This window comes from Heterodontus francisci, chromosome 33 (assembly GCF_036365525.1).
Source record: "Heterodontus francisci isolate sHetFra1 chromosome 33, sHetFra1.hap1, whole genome shotgun sequence".
Lineage (NCBI taxonomy): Eukaryota > Metazoa > Chordata > Chondrichthyes > Heterodontiformes > Heterodontidae > Heterodontus > Heterodontus francisci.
The window spans coordinates 55282555-55307238 of NC_090403.1; the positions used below are offsets into that span (position 1 = coordinate 55282555).

The window sequence follows — 24684 nt, forward strand, 5'->3', positions numbered from 1 at the left end:
AGCAGAGTACTGCTGATGTGGAAATCTGAAATAAAAACAAAATGCTGGAAATGCTCAAGTCAGGCAGGATCTCCAGAAAGAGAAACCATTAATGTTTCAGATCAGTGACTCTTTGTATCCCACCTCTCTCTAGATGCTGCCTGACCAGCAGTATTTCTGCCACGTTGTTTTTATTTCAGATTTTCAGTATTTTTGCTTTAATTAAATCACTTTTTAATTGGCGAGGAGAAATTGAGGTCCAAACTGAGGGGAATGCAATATTTGACCAGTCTCTGGGTTGGGGATAACGTTCAAACAGACAAGGGCTCCCCCTAATGGTCATTACTCAATTTTTTTAAACTGCAAAGTGGATGTTGTGAAGACTGGATCAAGTCTGTGTACAACAATTTGGTTCATAAAACAGAGAAGGAAGATTTCTGGAATGTTAAACTGAAGAACCACCATGTTCCCCCTGTATAGTGCAGATGTCTGGGCGTTTACCAATATTGGATAATATACATAGTGGAGGGAACCAACTTCCCTAATTGTTAATGTTGTATCGCAATGCAGACCTCTCCCTGTTGGGCCCCATTGTGCTACATCCCAATTCAGATTCTCCCCCAGTATCCTGGCCAATATTTATCCCTTCAAATAACACCTAAAACTTGATTTATCATGTCAATTATTACATTGCTGGGTGTGGGAGTTTACTGTGCACAAATTGGTTGCCACATATCCTACAACAGTATTCATAAGTATTTCATTGCGCGTAAAGGACTTTAGAATGTCGTGGGATCACGAAAGGGGGTTATATCAACACAAGTCTCCTCATTGAATGTTAAATCAGCACTTTTGCCGTCACTGGGATTTCTGTTATAGCAGATCTACCTGTTCCATTTACTAAGTCTATTCAGAGCTATTACACCACAGAAGGAGACCATCTAGCCCTGGAAGTTTATTTTCCTCAAGCGCCCATCCAATTTCCTTTTGAAATCATTGATCGTCTCCACTTCCCCCATTCAATTAGATAGGATTGCAAGACAGATAGAAGTCTACACTGAAGGAGTGGGTGATGTTCACAGTGGTGTTAGATAACCATTTCCAGCACGAATCTCAGCAGTGGGCACAGTAACACAATTAAAATATTCAGGACCAACTGTTCAAGAGCCCTGGGAGCTCAGGAGGAGGAGCTGTGGCTGGCAAAAGTCCATGTTTCAAGACATTCCAGTATTGTAGATGTGGCTGTGAGGAATGCTTTGATAAAAGCATGGTTAGCAGCTGCAATTTAAATCATTCCGAGTTTTGTAATCACAGTAGCTCTAGGCAGCACAATAAGATGAAACACTCAAACTGTCCAATTCTGAATCTAACAATATAATTTATTAATGTAAACTATTGTCCAAACCCATCTGATTGTTTAAGTAATGGTCACTGTACTTGTGCCTTGGGTACTGGTTACTTGATAGAGGTGCTCAGAATTATGAGGGATGTGGTCAGAGAAGATAGGGAGAAACTGTTCCCATTGGCAGAAGGGTCGAGTATCAGATAACACCAATTTAAAGTGATTGACAAAAGAATCAGAGGCAACGTGAGGGAAAAACTTTTTATGCAGTGAGCGGTTAAGATGGGGAATGCACTGCCTGACAATGTGGTGGAGGCAAATTCAATCGTGGCTTTCAAAAGAGAATTGGATAACTAGCAGAACAGAAAAAATTTGCAGGGCTACAGGGAAAAGGCAAGGGAGGGGAACTAACTGAGTTGCTCTTGCAGAAGGCCAGCATAGACAGAACAAGCTGAATACCCCCCTTTGTTAGAATCATAGAAAGTTTAACGCACAGGAAGAGGCCACTTGGCCTCTTGTCTGTACTGGCTGAAAAATGATCCACTTATTTTAATCCTACCTTTCAGCATTTGGTATGTAGCCCTGCAGCTTATGGCACTTGAGGTGCATATCCAGACTTCTTTTGAATGAGTTGAGGGTCTCTACCTCAACTACCCTTTCAGGCAGTGAGTTCCAGACCATCACCACCCTGAGTGAAAAAGTTTTTCCTCATCTCCCCTCTAGTTTTTCTACCAATCACTTTAAATCTATGCCCCCTCATCACTGACCTCTCTAAGGTGAACAGACCCTTCACTACCACTATCCAGTCGAACAAAATTTTGTACATTTCAATCAGATCTCCATTCTGCCTTCTCTGTTCCAAGGAGAACAACCCCAGCCTATCCAATCTTTCCTCATAGCTGCATTTTTCCAGTCCTGGCAACATCCTCGTAAATCTCCTCTGTACCCTCTCTAGTGCAATTACATTCTTTCTGTAATGAGGTGACCAGAACTGCACACAGTACTCAAGTTGTGACCTAACCAATGAGTTATACAGTTCCAGCTTAACCTCCCTGCTCTTGTATTCTATACCTTGGCTGATAATGGAAAGGATTCCATATGCCTCCTTAACCACCTGACCTGCTACCTTCAGGGATCTGTGGCCATTCACCCCAAGGTCCCTTACTTGCTCTACACTTCAGTATTTCCCCATTAATCGTGTATTCCTTTGCCATGTTTGACCTCCCCAAATGCATCACCTCACACTGCTCCAAGTTGAATTCCATTTACCATTTTCCTGCCCATCTGACCAGACCATCAATATCTTCCTGCAGCCGACTGTACTGTAACCATTCTATGACTTTACATATGGGTTTAGGAGAAAGGGGTTTATGAGAATGCAGGGGGTGGGTTTGGAATCAAGACAGCTAAGTGGTCTTTTCCTAAAGGTTTTCAGAGAGTTATCTAGTTCAGGTACAGAACAAGCCCTGATCACCACTCCTTTTGCACACTGGCAGGTCAGAGGACACATCTGTCTGAAATCATCTAGTACAGTGCAATCTTGGTAATTATCCAGGACATAATGAGAACTCCCCTGCTCCACCTCCAGGCGCGTATCCATTGTCTCTCGAGATAAGGAGGCCCAAAGAAGAATGAGAACTCCCCTGCTCTTCAAAATAGTGTCATGGGATCTTATACATGCACCTGAGGGGACTGACAGCCTACAAAACTGGCTGCACCCCCAGCATCATGCTGGGGGTGCAGCATTTCCACTAATTGTGCCTGTTTGCAAGCTTGAAGAGACTCTTAAGATTGATTTATTTTTGGCACACAGATACTAATTAAATCTTTTAACTATTAATAGCAAACTTACTAAGAAATTGTAGTGTACCCTAATGAAACTAGTAAACAATTCTGTATAATTTAAGTAATTTTTGGTTATTTAAAATAAGGATACACAGGTGACCTAGACACTGATTTAAAAAGTTTATTTGTGACTCATTTTTAACTAATACCACTTAAATACATCAGGCAACATTTTTAATGCAAGGGAAAAAAGTTGTATTCTAAAATGCCGCTCAATTGAAGATTTTATTTGATTATGCAAATGAGTGAGTGAAATCATAACTTCACTTTGAAAAAAATCAGTACACATTGTATCCAAATTGCCAAATGCACCCAAAGCAGAAACTCTACCCCAACACGTTCAATGGTTCATACTTGAGTCAGTGATGGACTGACCAAGATCTGTAGGTAGTGGCATGTGAAGAGACAAGAAGAATCTGGAGTGGTGGATGGCTTTTTTTTTCTATTTGCTGTCTGGGTATGAGCAAGGCCAGCATTTAATGCCAATCCCTAATTGCCCTCAAGAAGGTGGCAGTGAGAACCGCTGCAGTCCATGTGGTGTAGGTACACCCACAGAGCTGTTAAGGAGGGAGTTCCAGGATTTTGACCCAGTGACAGTGAAGGAACAGTGATACAGTTCCAAGTTAGAATGGAGGGGAACTTACAGGTGCTATTGCAAATGATACTGAACACTATGCAATCAGTGAACATCCCCACGTCTGACCTGATATTGGAGGGAAGGTCATAGATGAAGCAGCTGAAGATGGTTAGGCATAGGACACTACCCTGAGAAACTCCTGAAGCAATGTCCCGGGGCTGAGAGGATTGGACTTCAACAACCACAACCTACTTCCTTTGTACTAGGTATGACTCCAACCAGTGGAGTGTTTCCCACCCCCATTGACTTCAATTTTGCTAGGGCTCCTTGAGCCACACTCAGTCAAATGATGCCTCAATGTCAAGGGCAATCACTCTTACCTTATCTCTGGAATTCAGCTCTTTTGTCCACGTTTGGACTCGGCTCTAATGAGGTCTGAAGCACAGTGCCCCTGGCAGAACCCAAGTTGAGCAGTGACCAGGTTATTGCTGAGTATGTGTCACTTTATAGCACTGTCAGTGACACTTTCCATCACATTGCTGATGATTGAGTGTGGACTGATGGGACCAGATTAGATTTTTCCTGCTTTTTGTGAACAGGACATACCTGGGCAGGTAGATGCCCATGTTGTAACTGTACTAGAATGGCTTGGCTAGAGGCCCAGCTACTTCTAGAGTACAAATCTTCAGTAGTACAGCTGGGATGTTGTCAGGGCCCATATCCTTTGCTATATCCAGTGCCTTCAGCTGTTTCTTTATATCACGTGGAGTGAATAGAGTTAGCTAAAGATTGGCAGTGATGCTGTGGACCTCAGGAAAAGGCCCAGATCAATCATCCACTCTGCATTTCTGACTGAAGATAGTTGCAAATCCTTCTGCATTAGCTTTTGCACTGACACGCTGGGCTCCCCCATCGCGTATTGGAATGTTTTTGGAACCTCATCCTCCAGTTAGTTGTTTAATTGTCCACTACCATTCACTGGTTGTGGCAGGACTGCAGAGCTTTCATCTGATCCACTTGTGGGATTGCTTAGCTCTGTCTATAGCATGCTGCTTCCACTGTTTAGTATGCATATAATCCTGTGTATAGCTTCACCAGGTTGTCACCTTTTTAAGTATGCCTGGTACTGCTCCTGGCGCACTCTCCCATACTCGCTGAACCAGGGTTGGACCCCTAGTTTGATGTTAATGGTAGAGTGAGGAATATGCTGGACCATGAGGTTACAGATTGATGGCCCACCGAAGCTTGTGGATGCCCAGTTTTGAGCTGTTGGATCTGCTCTGATCTCATTTTGTATGATGGTAGTGCCACACAACGCAGAGGGTGTCCTCAGTATGAAGACAGGATTTTGTCTCCACAAGGACTGTGCGGTGGTCGCTCCTTTAGACCACAACCAGCTCAACCATGATCTTATCGAATGGTGGAGCAGGAGCGAAGGACCAAATGACCTACTCCTGCTTCTAAGTCCTTTGTTCCTACCAATACTGCCATGGACATCTGTGACAGGTAGATTGGTGAGGGAGAGGTCAAGTAGATTTTCCCTCGTGTTGGTTCTTTCACCACCTGCTGCAGGCCCAGTCTTGCAGATTCAGGACTCGGCCAGCTCGATCAGTAGTGATGCTACCGAGCCAATCTTGGTGATGGACATTGAAGTCCCCCACCCAGAGTACATTCTGTGCCCTTGCTACCCTCAATGCTTCTTCCAAGTGGTGTTCAACACGGAGTCATCCTGATTCATCAGCTGATGGAGGGCAGAAGGTGGTAATTAGCAGGTCTCCTTGCACATGTTTGACCTGATGTCATGAGACTTCATGGGGTCCACAGTCAGTCAATGTGGAGGATTCCCAAGGCCATTCCCTCCTGACTGTATACCTCTGGGTCTATCCTGCCGGAGAAACAGGACATACCCAAGGATGGTGAAGTAGTAGTCTGGGACATTGGCTGTAAGGTATGATTCCGAAGGAATGACAGTCAGATTCTTGCTTGACTAGTCTGTGGGACAGCTCTCCCAATTTTGTAGAAAAAGTGACCACTTCACTCCCCATACTCGCACAGCCAAGATCAGACACTTATAACATGGACAGATGTAAAAACTCCGACACCACCATCCAGAAACCCTCTGCCAAAACACTTCCTACCTTGAGGCAGATATATCTCATTTTATCTTGCCCTCCACCCCAACATCAACAGCAGCATCCAGTAGAATTACTTTCACATTTAGCCATCAAGGATTCAAAGAAATAAAAAAATTAGCCTGAAAACATGTGAAAATAGAATTAATTTATTGAATTTCCCTCCCCAAACAATCCTGGTTTGCTGCAAGTTTCCATGTAAAGAAAAATATACAACAGATTTAAGAGAGATTTCCTGCCAAGCCAAAAAGAAATCAAGACATATTTGAAAATTGCTGAAAATGGAGACATTTTGTCGAAACTTTTCATCTTGCACTCATCAGAACAATCGCAAGAATAAGCAATGTAAGGGACAACAACAACTTATACTGCATGAGGAGAGAGTGCTGATTGGTAGAGGTTTTGCCATGGAGAATGTACCAGTTTACGATGACTGACAGTTAACTGCCAAGCTTTGTTTGAAATTTAAACCAGGCAGTTTGACTGATTCCTCAGGGCAATGCCTTGAGCAATGAACCAGCAAATGGCTGTCACTGAAACAGACAGTGTGTGTACATGTTCTTTCTGTCTGCAAAGAACAGGGTCCTGTGTATTAATATATGTACAAATGCACCATACTGCAAGCCCTGACAATCTTAATTTGGTTATCAGCATAAGTCTTAGCACACTGCAGATTACACTGACAACCAATTTAAGATGGTCAGTACAGCTCGCAGTGTGGCACATTTGTGCATACTGGAAGCTACATATATTAATACACAGGACCCTGTTCTTTGCAGACAGAAAGAACATGTACACACACAGTGCCTGTTTCAGCTGAACAAAATAAGTGGTAGCCATTTGCTGGTTCATTCCTCAGGGCAATGCCTCGACAAGTCAAGCTGCCTGGTTTAAATTTCAAACAAAGCTTGGCAGTTAACTGTCAGTCACCGTAAACTGATGCATTCTCCATGGCAACACCTCTACAATCCGAGTTCACTTGCCAATCAATCAGCACTCTCTTCTCATGCAGTATAAGTTGTTGCTTTCCCTTACATTGGTTATTCCAGCATATTGTGCTGATGAGTGAAAGACAAAAAGCTTCGACAAAATGTTTCTTTTCAGCAATTCTCAAGTTCTGTATTACCAAACGACTACAAGACATATTTGTTACAGGCAACATCAGATATCCGCACAAATCTGACAGGAAACAATTAAATAGGAGAGAGACTCCACCATCCATAACATAAATAAGTACAAAAACCAAAAAAGACAACAGGAGAGATTACTGGTTATTCTGCAGAGGCCGACAGTGATAAGTTTATACAAGTGAAGGAAACAAACACACATGGAACCGGGAGAACAAGGCTCCTCAATAACCTCCTTTGAGTAAATGTTATGAGCAGGTGCCATCAGGACCCCCTCAGAACTACCCAGAAATGCAGAGTGCGGAGTCAGCTTTAACCATGATTTCAGTTTCTAGAAATTCTTCCCCTGCCCCACGGCCATTGACACTCAGGAACGACGGCAGACTAGTGTTGTTCCCGAGCGTAGAACCTTGGAATTGTATAATCGGAGAATATCCCAATCCAACGGTCATGCCTGCACACACCTGCTGCCAGTTTAGGATCTCACAGGACACAACATAGTGCATTCAGAACCTTGATTTTGTTGCATCCTTAAACAAATGGGTACACGTCTAAAGGGCTAGAAATCTGCTTTCGCTGCAGGGAAACTAAATGTTAGCAGTTTTCAGGAACATGGGCAGTGCCAGACAGTCAAGACTGTAGCAACATGGCTATCGGCTTGTTTGCATCTCCCCAGAGATTGGACCTGCTCACTCTTGCAATTTGCAGCTTTGTGCAGTCTTTTCCTATTTGTGGGAATCCCTGAGGGTTGCTGCCCGCCCAGTGTACTGCTCCACTAGACAGAGCTAAGAACAGTCACCTTACGCAAACTTTGCTGTCCCAAAATCAACTCACACACCTCCACAGAAAAGCCCAACACCAAACAGCCCAACCCCAGAGGAAGGAATGCACAAAACTCATCAACTCCCACTTTATTTTCATTTACGTTGATTAAATTTCATGACTTTCTTGACATCTTATTAACAGATGCCTTTAACGCGGGAATCTAGATAAGCACATGGAGAAAGAAACTGAAGTATGTAATGATAGGGTGAGATGAAGGAGGAATGGGAGGACGCTGGTATGGAGCATAAGCACTGGCATGGACCAATTTCTGTGCTCTACATGCTATGTAACCCCATAAATTGCAGCAGGGATTTTAATTTGTGCTGCACTCAATTTTACACCAGCCTGACAGCAGTGAAAGCCATGCAGTGTATTGGGCAGGAAGAGGATGTGGGGAAAGTACAACTCCAGCCAGGGACTGCATTGCCGATTTCTGCTGGACACAGAAGGACACTGTGCAGCTCAGTTACAGTGGCCTCTTTCATCTCCCCCAGTCAGAGCCAGCTTCCCCTGTCTGAGCTGATCTAAATAAATAGTCACTTCAAGGTAACCGAGGGTTTCTGTGAATCGCAAAACTGCCTTAAAGCAAAGGAAAAAATGCAGTTTGTGCAAAATTTAATTCAAAATAGCAGCAGCAGAGGGAGCCCGAGTCCTATAAAAAAGGTCCCTGCAGTGAACCATTCAGGTGAAGCTGTTTTCTATAAACGACAGTATTTATGTTGTAAAACACTCACTGCAGCACTAGAGGCAGCTCAGGAATATCAGACATCATCCCATCCTAGCCCTGACTTTAATCATGTTCTGACCAGGATCAGAAGCAGGAGCTGAAGGACTGAGTGCTCGGTGCAATGCATCTCGCTCAACAACCAAGAGATGGACTGAAATTAGCCGCACAATTAAAAATGCAAATTTACACTCATATGATGTTTCCCTGTTGATAAATTGATGTTTATGAATTTCAATTCTATTCACTTGTCATCGTTATACACAGACACACAAATGAAGGGCAGGTTATGCATCTTGGATGGGCTACACATTTAACATGGAGTAAACTAACACAATGGAATGGAAAACTGCAGCATCACCTGACCTAAGACTCATCATTTTGAGATCTCCACTGGAAACTGGTAAGTGGAGAATCAGATGGAGGATGATGACACTTCTCTAACTTCTGCCTGTCGCTCACAAGTCTCCTTTCTTGCTAGTTACCTGTTAGTTTTGGCAAAGTGGGAGGAGGAGCTGAATCTTGACATCCAGGACCTCAGATACCTGAGAGCGAAAATGGCAGAGTATCAAGGATGATTATTTTGTCACAACCAAACATGCCATGCAGGAGTGGCAGGGCCAGTGAGACTGTATATGGCTCATAGTCAATACTGGAGCATGAATAAGTCGACAGCCAGTGTACACGGAGTTGTAGCCAACCTGTCTAAAGATTATAAGTTTCTCTTTATCTGGAGTATAAATAATGAGCTGCAGCCAAAAGCCAGTTCTTGAAAATAAATCTCCACGCTATCCACTGTCAATCAAAGGTCACAGAATGCAGTGCTCATTCACCATCAGCACAGAAACAAGTCTTCAGAGACTTGGGGTGAAAGGATTCAGGTCAGCCAGGCAAACAGAACCAGAGAACATCCCACCAGCCCCTCGCAGGAGCAGACACACCCCGCCAGACACACAGCATTCTCACTATACATGAACTTCTCCATCTTACCTCATCTCCATTTCCAATCAAAAAAAACTGTAGAGATTACCAACAGGAACACTTCAATTTGGAAACCCAGCTATTGTTTTCTGCATTCTTTAGATCACCATCATGTTACGGCCCTGAGCTAGTTACAGTTTGAGATCTCAGAGTTTATGATCAAAAATATAAAAAGGTTTTCACTCTGCAAAGCAACATTCTTCCCTATACTATTTCGAGTAACAACTGCAGATTGAACTGCACTCAGTGTTCCTGGTTCTGTGATCAGCCTGCAAGCTGTCTGAACAGACAGGGGTTCTTCCATTAGAGATGTTAATCCATTTATTTTGTCCGCCATTAAAACAGCAGAGTTGTTCGATATGAATGGGCTTAGTATTCAGACATATCAGGCTGTGATTGCCAGGATATAAAATCAGGAAGGACAATTAAAACTGACCAAGCATTCATTGCTATCGATTTTCCTTTGCAAGTTTGAAAAATCTGCACTATGTAAATAAACTGTCTGCTGCATTAGAGCTAGCCTAGTCTAGAAATCCCCCCCACTCGAAACCCAACATAGCACATTTCAAAGACACATCTTGGCACAAGTCCTCATCTTAAATCTTAAATGGGGCGGGGAATCTGAGGGGCAGTTCACGCTTGCAGATCCCCACGTGGTGACCTGCAGCAGGGGCAAGGAAACCTGCCAAGGCTGTGGAGAGACCAGGCACACACACACTCATACAAAGAAAAGGAAAAATGGGCAAGGCCAGGATTTATAGGCACACACCGAGCAGTGGCCAGAGAACAGATTACCTGGTGCACTTAGAATCCATAAATAAAGGGAGAGATGCACACGAGGTTAATACGTTAACGCATGCGGTAGAGAAAAAAATGGGACCTTGAGACAGCCACTACCTCCCCACTAAAACACAGCAGAGTGAGTAGAGGGAGAAAGTACAGGCTCCCTTGACAGAGATCTCCAGATCGCAGCCGTGACCATCAGGGGAAAGCAAAGGACCATAATGCACTGCGGCATCACCAATTTACAGTGACATTGAGAAAAGCTCATGAGCAGGCTCTTGCCAGCCCCCAACCCGACTTATCCGCAGCTAACACGCTCCCTTCCTGTTTCTATCCCACCTCCCCACTACCAGAAAAAGGTGTTGGGAGACTCATTAGTGCAGGAAGGTGAGAACGAACAAGTTCATCCTGTTTAGTACATCATACATTGTAATTCCAGCCCTGTGGCCACATGGTCATCGTTCATAGTACTCCTGTGTTGTTCTTTGACAAGTTAGTTAAATAGCCTGCACCTTAACAGTGCCTTGCATTAGCAAGCATCCAGTGCCTTTAAGTCTCAAGTCCCAATGGTCAGTTGCCCCATCTCAGTCTGGCTGAACTAAGGGGCTGTGGAAGGGGGCCCTAGCTGATGGGGCAAGTGCAGTAACTTTCACCCCACCTCAACAAGGATTTACAAAACAGCCTCCTGACCAGGCAAAAGGGGCTAGAAGCATTTCTGCTCAGCTGTCCCAGGGTGTGTGTGGAGTGCAAGGCAATGAACGAAAGTTAAAGCACTCCCTTGTCCCTAAATGATTGCATAACAAGACAAAGTTCAATTTGCAGGGCTTGACTTCTGCACTAAATAGAACCATTCTGGAGGGCTCAAATGGATCGTCTCTTCAAACCATACAGGAGATTTATCACAGCAAAAAGCGAATCCCTCTTGAGCAAGGTCAGGCTCGGTATGGCAGGACAGAGACTCTTTAGCAGCTTGGGCAGCACAGTGCCTGCAAGTGAAATTGCCCTATACAACTATACGCTACCGAAAACTCCTCCATCAGTAATTTTACCATCTAGATTTCAAAACATATGCAGCTGCTTTATTTAGAAGTTGTCAAAACTTTTAAATAAAAAAAAATTGTCTGCGAACGAATGCCTCTAGTTCACAGTTCAAGTCCTTAGTTTAAAAAAAAGGGAAATATTCAAGTAACAACTGAACAGAGATTCTGGTTTGTGTCTGTAAACTGTGTGTGCAGCAGTGAGTTTTTTTACGTCCTTGTTCGTTGGGGCTGCTGAGCAGTTTGCTACCCACAGCCATAGTGTCTAGGTCAGAGAGAGACCTTCCTTTTAGCTGCTCAATCCCGAGCTCTTCCACCCCTCCCTCCAAACCAGACACACACACACTCATACATACACACACACCTGTTTTTCACACTAGGGACAACAGGCGTTCGGAGAAACTCGTTGATTCTCTAGCTGTGGTCAAAAGCAAACTACCAACTCAATACATAAAGCGCTCGTCACCAACTCTTCTGGGATATTCTTCCATCCTAACTGACCTGCAGCTGTCAGATTTGCGAGATATTTTCAAATACGAGAAGGTGCGAATTGTCTATTTGTAAAAGTTAGCGGCAGCTTCCTTGAGGCACTGTCTCTTGCCTAGTTCCTTTCTCTAGTTCAGTTCAAAGCCAGACACCGATGCTGGTCATGGATTTCACTTCTTATTGTTCTTCTTCTTGTCTGTTTTTCCTTGCTGAGAGATCAAGGCCCGAGGCATAACCAGCACACTGCCGTCATTTGCATACTGGAGGGAGTACTGGCTCGGGCAGTAAGGCCTTCCCTCCTCGTCCCTCAGGCGGTCAAACACCTGCTGGTAAAGCTCCTGCAGTTTCTGCTTCATCTGGCGCAGGGACTTGACAAACTCCACCTTTTCCTTCAGCAGCCTGGCCTTCTGCTTCTTCAGGTGATCCACATCGTGATCCAGATTCAGGATGGTGTCCAGCTTCCTCTTGCGGCAGTTCTGGGCGGCCAGTTTGTTTTTCCCACGGCGTCTGATATCACGGATCAGGGTCAGCTGGGCATCGGTGAGCTGGTACTTGGACAGAAGCTCACTGAACTCGTCAACGGGTAAGTTGATGATCTTGTCATTGGAGAATGGGATCTTCAGTGCCCTGGCCCTGCGTTCATCCCGGCCCAGATGTATATCCATGCGACTGGAATGGGTTTCCTTTATTGCTGCTTTCTTTCCAGGACCAGGGTGGTACTGCTGGTTGGAGACTGAAGCCCCAGGGGGCAAGTTGTAAGTGTGGTTGTGGTTGACTTGATCCAAGTAAGGCAGTGAGTGGAAATAGCTGGGATTCTGGTAACTCATTCGGCAGAACTTGCTGTACTCTGGCTGATAGCCTCCCACTGCACCCTCTCTCTCCAACTCCTCAGAGTCTGCAGTTTCCGAATCAGTGCTATATCCGACTGCCCCTTCCTGGTAGAACGAGGAGGAGGAGGAAGATGAGGAGGAGGAGGAGGATGATGATGATTCTGAGCTGCTTGGAGAAACAGGACTGTGGCTTGAATCAAGAGAGAGACCAGAATCAGAGTCCAGCTCCTCCTCAATCTGTGAGGCTTCGATCGGATCAAACCCTTCTTCCATGGCCAGGTCCATCAAGCTGATTTCATCAAGCATCGCCTCGTCCAGCAGACCAGACAGAGGGTCGGGCAAGCTGGAGCCAGAAGTCTCATTTCCGGTTCCATTAATCGGAGGAGGAAAAAACATCCCCGTGAAGTTGGTGGAGCCAAAGGTGATGTCAAAGTTGGTGGAATTGGTGGACGCCAGTCGCAGGAGGCTGGGGTTGCTGTCCACAGAAGGGTTCTCCAAGTTTGGATTGAAGAAGGATGGGAAGTCCTGGCCACACGGAGGCAAGGTGGCATCGTGAAGACTTACATCTTGATTGATGGCTGTAGCTGGAGATTGGTTGTAGTTAGTGGGCAGGTCAGCACTGCCGTTCCCAGAGTCATTACTGTATGATGACGTTGCACTGTTGGTCACTTCCATATCCTGCAAATGAAGATCAAAACGTGGATTAAAAAAAGATTGCTATACAAATTCGTAGTGCTTATGCCAATGAGCTCAGCATCAGAAACCTGTCATCATGCCTCTATCAGCCGTGCTCAATATCTGACAGAAGCCAGAGGCCAGGTGAAGAATAAAACCAGACACAAGTCATTTCAGTTTCTTTCCCTCCGTCCTTATAGAGAAATCAACTTTAGCCCAGCAGCTCCCCCTGGTGAACAGGTCCTACCAAACCGCAATGCACTGGATCCACTAGGAAGACTTAATGCAAGTTTAACTAGCCTCTCCTCTCCTAAAGGCATCAACCCATTCTGTAGCGCTGTTCCACAGGGGCCCACCTTTACCTTGCCCAAATGGCTATCTTCCATGTACAAGCCTAGACAGTGAGTGTTAACTGCTATTTGACTATGATAAGCATCTTTAAACCCAAACTGCCCTCACTCGATATACACGTACTATCACTAGATATTGCTCAGAAGCAAAACCTCCACCCAAGGGGCACAGAGACAAGTATAGCACTCTCATTGTATCAGTTGACTTATCACAGATATTCATGCCTGTATCTCACTTGGTAGCACATACTATTCACAAAGCCATGGGGCAGTTCATTACATAAGCTGCCTTAAGCAAGCAGGCAGAACCTGGTGGGGATTGGGTTGTAACACTGGGCTATTTGCACCAGACAGGAATGTTGCTTAAGAAAACCCATCCTCGACACCAACCAAAGCAAGTGTACCTGCACTCATCAACGCAAAGCAAAACAAACCGTGCGCACAGTTCAGAACATGCTCACCTGTAGCTCCATGAGGGACAGGAGGTCCTGCCACTGTTGTTCTAAGTCTAAAGGAGTCTCTGGCCTCAAGAGAGGTGGAAGAAGGGTCGTCTGTGAGCCTGCAGTCAGGCTGTCGCTGGTGCTGGGCAGAGCATTGTCTAAAGCCTCATTCAGCACTGAGGATACTGCTGCTGGAAACTGATAACAGAAGACATGAAATTCAGTCTTGTGCTGTGCCCCAATGTATCTCGGTGTGTTCCTATGCAGCAAGTGTGCACGGGGTGTGACATTTGCTTTGATGGGGGGGGGGGGATGTTTGATCGGGAGGCATTTGTCACACTACTCAAGTACCACAGCAGCAGGCATTTGCTCCTCACAAACTGAGCCTCAGTCACATCCAGCTTAGCATCATGTCATATCACATAGGCACCTGCCTCTGACTAACTATACACTATAGTGTAAAGATTAAAACTGTGTCTTGCTTGATACAATTTACAATGATTGTACAATGATTACTGTCTCAGCGAGAGGTCAGCTGAGAGGGGTGCCCAGCTGGATGAAGCACATCATTGGACCCAACTAAAATTTGCGAACACCCACGCACTGGAATATGTGTTACATACATCCCAGTGGGGCAACAAGCTAATCTGCAGAATTCAAATAGTCAGAAGCCACTTGCTAGCATGGAACGAGGAAGATCCTAGCTATTCCAGTCTTTGGAATCCTTTAGAATGAGGAGATAAGGAGACCAGGGGTTTTTGCCTCCATTATTTGAATGGGAAATTGGTTTTCCATGTTCATCACAATGTGATAACTTCCTGGCGCCAGTTCTTAATTTGTGCCAACACCCCCCTCCCCCATCCTGCTACAAATTGACTCGTGTTTCTGACCCTACTGTTACACCCACCCTCCGGAATTGATCCTCACGCTTAGCCGACTGCCATGGTTTAGCTCAAAGCAGTGTTCTGGATTTACCTTTCCCACAGTTTACAATGTTAGGTACCTGAGGTCCCGCCCAATTCCTACTGCCGATGAACAGCCCGGGTTTTCTTTGGTTTTTCCTCATTAATCAACACTCTGGTGCCTAGGTCCAGTTTCTGGCTCTTGGCACTACCTCCAAGCTCCAATCCCTGGTCTCAACCACAGAGATTGCTCCTTCCAAAAACCATATACAACTTACACTAGGAACTCTACCCCCAGTGAAATGACAGCTTTGTAGTGTCTGCCAGGTATCCACTTAATGAAAATACACAAGCTTACAGCGAACATCTAACCAGAGTGGTTTGTAGCACAATGGTCTATGGTTCTAGGTCAAATCCAGACATGGCATTGCCATGATTCACTGGCTCACTTACCTCAGAATCCTCCACGAAAGGAAATGTTTCATCCAGAAGCCTCAAGCATTCCTCGAAGGAAGGTGCTGTCTGCTCCAACTCCGGCACCTGGCAAAACAGCGTCGGATCTGATTAGCATCGGCCAAAACAGGCTAAAACCACCTTTCAAAAGAAACGCAAGCACACACAAACTGCAAGTAAGAAGGGTCTCAGATAATTATACAACACACAGCGGCCAAACTATTAGCTACAAGGCTAAACTTAAAAGACCCAATTTTGAGACAAAAAGCTAAACTGTTTGATAGACAAAATGTAAACAAGGGAGTGCCTATGGGCAATCTTGATATGGACTTGAATGAAAGCTTCCTTGAAGTACAAACATAATTATTGCCAAAAATGAGAGCGAGCCTTTTGATTTGGGCTGGATATTGGATAAGAGATGCTGGGTTGGGGGGCCGGGCCGCGAGGGGGTGGGGTGATGACAGAGTTGGGATAAAGAGTACATACATGATTGGGAGGATTGGTTTCCTCAGGGATTTGTTCTGGGGTATCAACGTTTTAGCATTTTTAACAACTTGGATGGAGGAAGAGAGAGAGAGTTGTATACCCAATTTGCAGATGACACTGATTAGGGTAAGTAGTGTAGATAGGAACAGGAAGTTGCAATGCATATTTACAAATTAACTGAGTGGGCAAAACTGTAGCAGATGCAGAATTTAATTGCAGCCAAGTGTGAATATGTTGATGGGGTTGGATGAAGGAGGGCAAGAGGAGACTTGTGTGGAGCATAAACAGCAGCATGAACTGTGGGGCCAAATGGCCCATTTCGGAGCTGTAAATATTATGCAAGTCTGAAGTCGTCCACTAAGGACTGAAGAAAGATAAATTGGAGAATTCTATAAATGGTGAGAAGCTAGGAACTGTAAAGGAATCTGCTTTTTAAAACCCATGCATTCATCCCTTCACAATGTGTTTTTTTTAAAAACGTTTTTGCTGGATCTAACATTTGGGAACATTGTAAACTCAGAAGCCTCACTCAAACAAAGGAAGTTCTAATCATTCTCATTTTTCTCGAGGGGGATGAATGATCTCCTCCTCTTGCTGTGTGCAAAATGGCTGCCATGTCTGCACTTCAAAGTAATTCACCACAATTTTGCCAGAGGTAGGAAGAAGTTGCATAAATGCTACATCTGTCCATGTTGGAAAAATAATCACAAGTATAAAGCAAGGAATGATAATGACCAAAGCATACCCACAGACACAGCAATGGGCTCGTGATCAAGTTAGTCAAAGTTGGTTTTATGCATTTATGCAACTTTTAGAAAGCACCACTGCTAATCATTTTTGTATCATGTTTTTTTTTAAACATAAAAACTTGTGCCTGTATCCAGCTACAGTCCCATTATATCAGATGAGTCCAGATCATTCAAATCTGCTTCTTTATGTAACACAAATGCTAAGAATGAGTTAGCACTGTTGTCCAACTATTTTTTCCCCTACTAATCAGAACTTGCCAGTTTGTCACACAGAAATTGTAAATTGGGGACTATCCCAAAGCTTCTACTTTTCAGCATCAGAAAAACTAGAATGTTTGCCAGAAACCAAGACAGCAGCCTTCCCTGACACAATGATATTCATGAACATGCCCAAGGGCAGGAGATCACTTATTAGGAGCAGGCCATTGCAGCTATAGAACCACGCACTCATCTTAAATCCCAGGCTAGACTGGGGCCTATTTCCTTTTTTAAAAGCCTCAAACACAAACTGCAATTCATTAATGTTAAGGACAGCTGTGAAAATTGTAAAACTGAAGCAAAGCTACCATACAAAAAAGAGAGGCGTGTGCAAATGGGGTTTTGCCCTTTAACCCTTCAGACATTGAGTGCACAGTGCATTGTTGAGTGTGCATGGTTTTGTTCCAAACAGCCAGCTTGCGAAACAAAAAAAAACAAACCTCCCCAACTCTGAAACAGGACACTTGTTTGCTATTCCGCTATCAGAGAACACACATTATTGTGCCTGAAAAATGTGGTTTACAGTACTGCTTACAAAGGAAAGTTCATTTAAAAAGGCTGCCACTGAAATATAGCATGTAGATGTTTGCTTAAGTTAAACAGTCCAAGATTCTATTCCGTGGCAGTGTGGGGGAAAGCAAAGTATATTGTGAATATGGCAGATAGCTTTATCAGAGCACTTGCGCAGGCTCATTATATATTCAAATCTCATAGTTGTAATACTTCTGGTAAACCATCTAAACGCCTGATTAAGTAAGTCATACTAGAATTGTTTTTAAATGGCCTGATGAGTCATCCATTGTATTGCTGCTGACATTCAGGAGTCTAGAATATTTACATCACACAAGCACCAAGCAACGACCATCTCTAACAACGGAGAATCTAACCATCTCTCCTTGACATTCAATGTGATTACTATTGTCAAATCCCCCAACATCCTCGCGATCACCATTGACCAGAAACTTAACTGGACCAACCACGTAAATATTGTGGCTACAAGTGCAAGTCAGAAGCTGAGCATATTGCGGCGAGTTTGATGGAATACTCCTGACTTCCCTGGGAGGAATGCAGCGCCATCAGTAAACTGGGCTGCAGAGTCAGAGCACCCAAGAAACCAGGGAAAATTCAGCCAACTGAAGAATTTACTGCTCTCCCATGATAGAATTGTGTTCACATCAAAAGCAGCTTAAAGCAATGAACAAATTAATCAGTCACTATCACTTCTTCTGCCGCAGCTCACTGTAGATGTCTCAAAGAACTAATTCCAATGTAATTTGCTGTATGAAGCACTTTGACACACAATCAGAAAAACACCTGCACACATTCCCCTTCCTTTCCCTGAACCCAGACACCTGCCCTCCTAGTTCAGCATTAGGTCAGAAGACATCAGCTGGGCCTAATATTTTGGAACAGATCAAGTTTAGAATTGGGATCTGAAAGGTGGCTGAACAGACTGATTTCTTGATGGCCCAATTTGTTGAGCATCAGATCTACAGTCTGCCCAGAGGGCCTGGTCCTGAATGTATGCCACCCCAACTCAGAGCACCAGGCAGCACATTCTGCAAGATTTTGGGCAGGACAACAATTTGCCATCAGCAGCTCTTGCTGGATCTTAAATGCATGTCAGTGCAAAGTCTATCATTAGATCCTGTATTGCTCAAAATCCTCAGCCTTGTTTTTAAACTCCTCCTTGGTCTCGCCTCTTCCTTTCTCTGTAAACTCCTCCAGCCATACAACCCGCCGAGATCTTTGCAATCCTCCAATTCCGGCCTCTTGTATATCCCCAATTTTCTGCATTCCACCATGGATAGCCGTGCCTTCAGTTGCTTGAGGACTAAGTTTTTGTATGCCCTCCCTAATGACCTGGAACTCACTGCCCATGAGGGTAGTGGAAACAGAGACAATCATTGATTTCAGAAGGAAATTGGATGGCCACTTGAAGGAAATAAAACTTGCGGGGCTATGGGGATCGAGGGGGGGGGGGGGGGGGGGGGAGGAGTGGGACTGACTGGATTGCTCCCAGGAAAGCTGGCATGGTCTCGATGGGCTGAGTGGCCTCCTTCTATGCCGTAAATGACTGACTCTTGCTCCTCCTTTATGTTCCTTAAAACGCAACTCTGAACAAACTTTTAGTTGTCTGTCCTAATTTCTCCTTATGTGGCTCAGCTTCAAATTCTGTTTGACAACGCTCCCATGAAACACCTTGGGGCATTTTACTATGTTGAAGGTACTATATAAATGCAAATTGTCGTTGCTGCGCCCTGTGCAAAGATCTGCTCCTGAAAGAATTGATGCCATCTGCCAGAGGTCAAGGCTCCAGATAGATGTTGCATGTCAACCAGCTCTGACCCTGCAGATGAGGTAAAGAACCAGTGATGCAAGACTGTGGCTTGGTCTATAAACTGAATCCCTTCCCAACACACATCTTCTTTCAGACCATTAGATGAAGTCATCTTGACCAATCCTTGTGCTGTGGGGTAGAAACCTCTATACTACAAGGTTCAACTGCAACAGCCACAACACCCCACTGCATCTCACACCAGGGATACAGTCGCTGCATAAAACCAACACATATGCAATATAGCAAATGTTGTCCCCTTGTTCAAGAAGGGGAGTAGAGACAGCCCTGGTAATTATAGACCTGTGAGCCTTACTTCGGTTGTGGGTAAAATGTTGGAAAAGGTTATAAGAGACAGGATTTATAATCATCTTGAAAAGAATAAGTTCATTAGCGATAGTCAGCACGGTTTTGTGACGGGTAGGTCGTGCCTCACAAACATTATTGAGTTTTTCGAGAAGGTGACCAAACAGGTGGATGAGGGTAAAGCAGTGGATGTGGTGTATATGGATTTCAGTAAGGCGTTTGATAAGGTTCCCCATGGTAGGCTATTGCAGAAAATGCGGAAGTATGGGGTTGAAGGTGATTTAGAGCTTTGGATCAGAAATTGGCTAGCTGAAAGAAGACAGAGGGTGGTGGTTGATGGCAAATGTTCATCCTGGAGTTTAGTTACTAGTGGTGTACCGCAAGGATCTGTTTTGGGGCCACTGCTGTTTGTCATTTTTATAAATGACCTGGAAGAGGGTGTAGAAGGGTGGGTTAGTAAATTTGCGGATGACATGAAGGTCGGTGGAGTTGTGGATAGTGCCGAAGGATGTTGTAGGGTACAGAGGGACATAGATAGGCTGCAGAGCTGGGCTGAGAGATGGCAAATGGAGTTTAATGCGGAAAAGTGCGAGGTGATTCACTTTGGAAGGAGTAACAGGAATGCAGAGTACTGGGCTAATGGGAAGATTCTTGGTAGTGTAGATGAACAGAGAGATCTTGGTGTCCAGGTGCATAAATCCCTGAAGGTTGCTACCCAGGTTAATAGTGCTGTTAAGAAGGCATATGGTGTGTTAGCTTTTATTAGTAGGGGGATCGAGTTTCGGAGCCACGAGGTCATGCTGCAGCTGTACAAAACTCTGGTGAGACCGCATCTGGAGTATTGCGTGCAGTTCTGGTCACCGCATTATAGGAAGGATGTGGAAGCTATGGAAAGGGTGCAGAGGAGATTTACTAGAATGTTGCCTGGTATGGAGGGAAGGTCTTACGAGGAAAGGCTGAGGGACTTGAGGTTGTTTTCGTTGGAGAGAAGGAGGAGGAGAGGTGACTTAATAGAGACATATAAGATAATCAGAGGGTTAGATAGGGTGGATAGTGAGAGTCTTTTTCCTCGGATGGTGATGGCAAACACGAGGGGACATAGCTTTAAGTTGAGGGGTGATAGATATAGGACAGATGTCAGAGGTAGTTTCTTTACTCAGAGTAGTAGGGGCGTGGAACGCCCTGCCTGCAACAGTAGTAGACTCGCCAACTTTAAGGGCATTTAAGTGGTCATTGGATAGACATATGGATGAAAATGGAATAGTGTAGGTCAGATGGTTTCACAGGTCGGCGCAACATCGAGAGCCGAAGGGCCTGTACTGCGCTGTAATGTTCTAATTCTAAAACATATGAAACTCTTAGGAGCATAGGAACAGTAGTAGGGCATTTAGCCCCTTGAACCTGATCCTCCATTCAATGAGATCTCCGACGTAACTCCAGGTACCCTACTTTCCTATCATCCCTTAATATCTTTGGTTAACAAAATCAATCTGAGTTAAAATTAACTGATCTAGCATCAACTATCATTTGCAGAAGAGAATTCCAAACTTCTACCACTCTTTGAATACAGAACCGTTTCCTAATTTCACTCCTGAAAGGTCTGGCTCTAACTCTTGGGCTATGTCCCCTAGTCCAAGACTCTCCAACAAATGGAAATACTTAATTTCCATCTGCCCTATCTGCTCCCCTTGATATTTTGAAAACTTTTATTAATTCACTCCTTCATCTTCTAAATTCTAGGAAATACAACCCCACTTTATGTAATCTCTCCTTGTAATTTAACCTTTGGAGTCCTGGTATCATTCTGGTAAATCTACATTGCAGTCCCTCCAAGGCCAATATTTCCTTCCTAAGGTGTCGCTTAAACGAAAACACTTCCCATTGCCATCTCCCTCCCCAGGCTGGCTCATCATACAAAACAAATGGAAACAATGAATTTCTGGTCTACATCATTCAGTGCTACACGGGGTTGTACCCTGTATCATTAGAATAGGCAAGTAGCAGCGCAGTTGTACAAAGTTATAGAATCAGTGATTACAGTTGTCTGCATTTATAGATACTGATACAGTATATTCAATTTCCATAGCAGTCAGTCCTGAGGCTATCCCAATACCCTTCTCCAGAGAGATTACAAGTTCTAATCATGAAATATTACTGAACAACCAGACTATCATTTAGAATTTTCTTTATACACAATGTTTGGAATGATTTATAAAACCACTTAACAGACACACCTTTCCACAAAGACAGCTGTTCCTACTCCCTCCTCCCACACAAGAGAATCCTCACTCAAACTTAGAATGTAGAAAGGAGTCTTGAGACTGGTGTTCAACACAGCAGCAAGTACAATATTTCCATTTGAAGTCATGAAGTTAGAAACTGCTGGAAGAATGATATCCTGGTTCCTATATGCCAATCTTGACAGCTACAGACGTAGCACAGTCTATCATCTTCAAACAGTTTAAAGTGCCATTGCTTCTCAAATGGATTAGGCATCATACAAGCTTTCCCAAGTAATACTGGGTATGAACAAGCTGACTCTTCAGCTCTTCGCTGCATTATAGCACATCGGGATAGTATTGTTTTTGCTTTAAATAATTCAACAATGGGATCAATTAAAAAGTTTCCTGGCAAGTTTAAGTTAGTTGGTGTGGTAGGAGGAAGGGTTAAATCTGTAAAAAGGAAGACTTACAACTTTCACGATCTCAGGATATCCCAAAGTGCTTTACATTTTGAAGTATAGTCACTATTGTAATGTAGGAAACAACAATGGGATGACCAGATAATCTGTTTAAAGTGTTGGTTGAGGACACTGGTTAGAACTCACCTATTATTCTTCAAAGTAGTGCCATGGGATCTTTTGTTTGAGAAACAGACAGGGCCCTGGTTTAACATCTCATCTGAAAAATGGCACCTCCAACATTGCAGCACACTAGATTTTGTGCTCAAATCTCTGGAGTGGGACTTGAACCCACAATCTTCTGACTCAGAGCAGATTGCTATTCACTGAGCCACAACTGACAGCTATAGTTCTCTAGATCAAATCACTGATCTCAGCATTCAGCACAGTAAGAAGTATCCTCACATGGACAGAGGAAACAGTAGGGGAAAAAATCACTAATTTTCTTAAAGCAGAGTGTTATAACTCCTTTCTACAGGCGAACCTTTCGACTGAAACAGTAAAACAAGCACACAATTGGATTGCTTGGCTTAGTGATTATGCAATCAGGTAGTGTGGCACTCCATTATCTGAATTAAGACCCTTTCCCAGTCTGTGAAGGACAAACAAGGATGGAATTTCAGTTTGTAGCTTGTTCCTTGCCACAGGGTCTCTTTGAAACTCTTTTTATTTAGCGATGGAGAGAAGCCAAGTATAATGAAGCTTTAGTTCAAACAGTCCTAGACCTGTTCTGATTATTCTGTTGTAATGCCTCCTGGTGATCCAGCCTTTGGGAATGTTGGAATGCAGATCAAAAGGAAGCTTTAAATATACATGCTTTACTTAGGTAAGCAAAAATATTGGAATAGGGCAATTGTGAAAAAGTGTTAGAGATCCCTGCGCCTGGCCAGTCACGCTGCCTAGTAACACTGTCTAGACTGTGTCTGGTAAAGCTTAGGCTTGCAACCAAGCAGCACAACTCTGTGCTGGCCAGGAAGTACCCAAATCACAAAAAAGGCAAATTTTGGTAATGCAACAATGAAGATGCAACTTCAGTTACATAAAGAGACTGGAGAGGCTGGGATCGTTCTCCTTAGAGCACAGGATGTTAAGGGGAGATATGATAGAGGTGTCCAAAATGATGAGGGAGTTTGATAGAGTAAAGAAAGAAAAACTGTTGTCACTAGCAGAAGGGTTGGTAAACAGGATGCAGATTTAAGATAATGGTAATAGGACCAGAGGGGAAACTAGGAGAATTGTCTTTTTTTTTAAAAATGCAGTGGGTTATGATGATCTGGAACACACTGCCTGAAAGGGCAGTAAAAACAGATTCAATAGTAACTTTCAAAAAGGAATTAGATAAATGCTAGTTAGGGGAAAACATTGCAGGGCTATGGGGAAAGAGCAGGGGGGTGGTGGTGGAACTAATTAGATAGCTCTTTCAAAGAGCTGACACAGGCACAAGGGCCTGAGTGTCCACCCTTCTATGCTGTATGATTCTATGAACACCCAGAATTAGATAGCAGGCTATCAGTGAGGTTAAACTAACAGTGCTGAGCTATGAATCAGTACCTGAACGGGAACACTTTCTCCCGTCTCCCCGTCCACTTGAACAGTTCCCTGCAACAATGCATTCCTCCCGTTTCCGCCTTTCTTTTCATTCTTCTTGCTCTGCTCCTCCTCCTCTTGCTCGCTCTCCTTCTGTCTGTAATTGTAGTCGAAAACCTCTCTCCCAGCGCCCAGATCTATGTCCTGCCTCCACAGGATATCAATTAGATCAATGTCCTAGAACCAGAGAATTCCAATAATTCCATCTGTAGCCAATATTTATTTCAGTTACAAAGCAAGACACTTTCATTATTAGTTGCAAAGCAAGCAGCTCAAAGTGAAGCAGGAAAATTTATAGCTCCAAGTCTGACAGGAACAAGGAGGGAGTCATGTTTCAATTTCCACTAGTGAGCACCAAACTAGATACTGAATATAGGAACAGGAGGAGGCCATTCAGTCCTTCAAGCCTGTTCTGCCATTCAATTAGATCACGGTTGATCTGTATCTTAACTCTCTCTATCCCTTTAGTTCTGTAATCCTCAACACCCTTGGCCTAACAAAAATCTACCAATCTCAGTTTTTGAATTTTTCAGTTGACCCCCCCTCCCCTCCCAACACCCCCAGTCTCAACAGCATTTTTGGGGAGAGTTTTCCAGATTTCCACTATCCTTTGTGTGAAGAAATGCTTCTGGACATGAATCCTGAACAGCTTAGCTCTAATTTTAAAAAGTTAGGCCCCTTGTTCTGGACTCACCCACTAGAGGAAAGTAGTTTCTATCTGCCCTATCAACTCCTTGAATACTCCATTAGATAAGCCCTAAATCTTCTACATTCAAGGGAATAAAAGCCTAG

General features: G+C 44.0%; 1 protein-coding gene across 3 annotated transcripts in view; it reads right to left on the bottom strand.

The window, feature by feature from the left end:
• Window positions 1-6008: 6008 nt before the first annotated feature.
• The window catches only part of nfe2l1b (nfe2 like bZIP transcription factor 1b), a 53301-nt gene continuing 34625 nt past the window's right edge, over window positions 6009-24684 (bottom strand). Inside the window, exons 2-5 of one of the 3 annotated variants that reach the window (XM_068013627.1) lie at window positions 23857-24069; window positions 15489-15575; window positions 14155-14331; window positions 6009-13346 (exon numbers count right to left, since the gene is read on the bottom strand). In XM_068013627.1, coding sequence (XP_067869728.1) covers window positions 12009-13346; window positions 14155-14331; window positions 15489-15575; window positions 23857-24069 — 1815 coding nt within the window. In that variant the 3' untranslated portion in view covers window positions 6009-12008. The remainder of the gene's footprint in view (window positions 13347-14154; window positions 14332-15488; window positions 15576-23856; window positions 24070-24684) is intronic. The other 2 variants (XM_068013629.1, XM_068013628.1) reach the window with 2 other exon arrangements.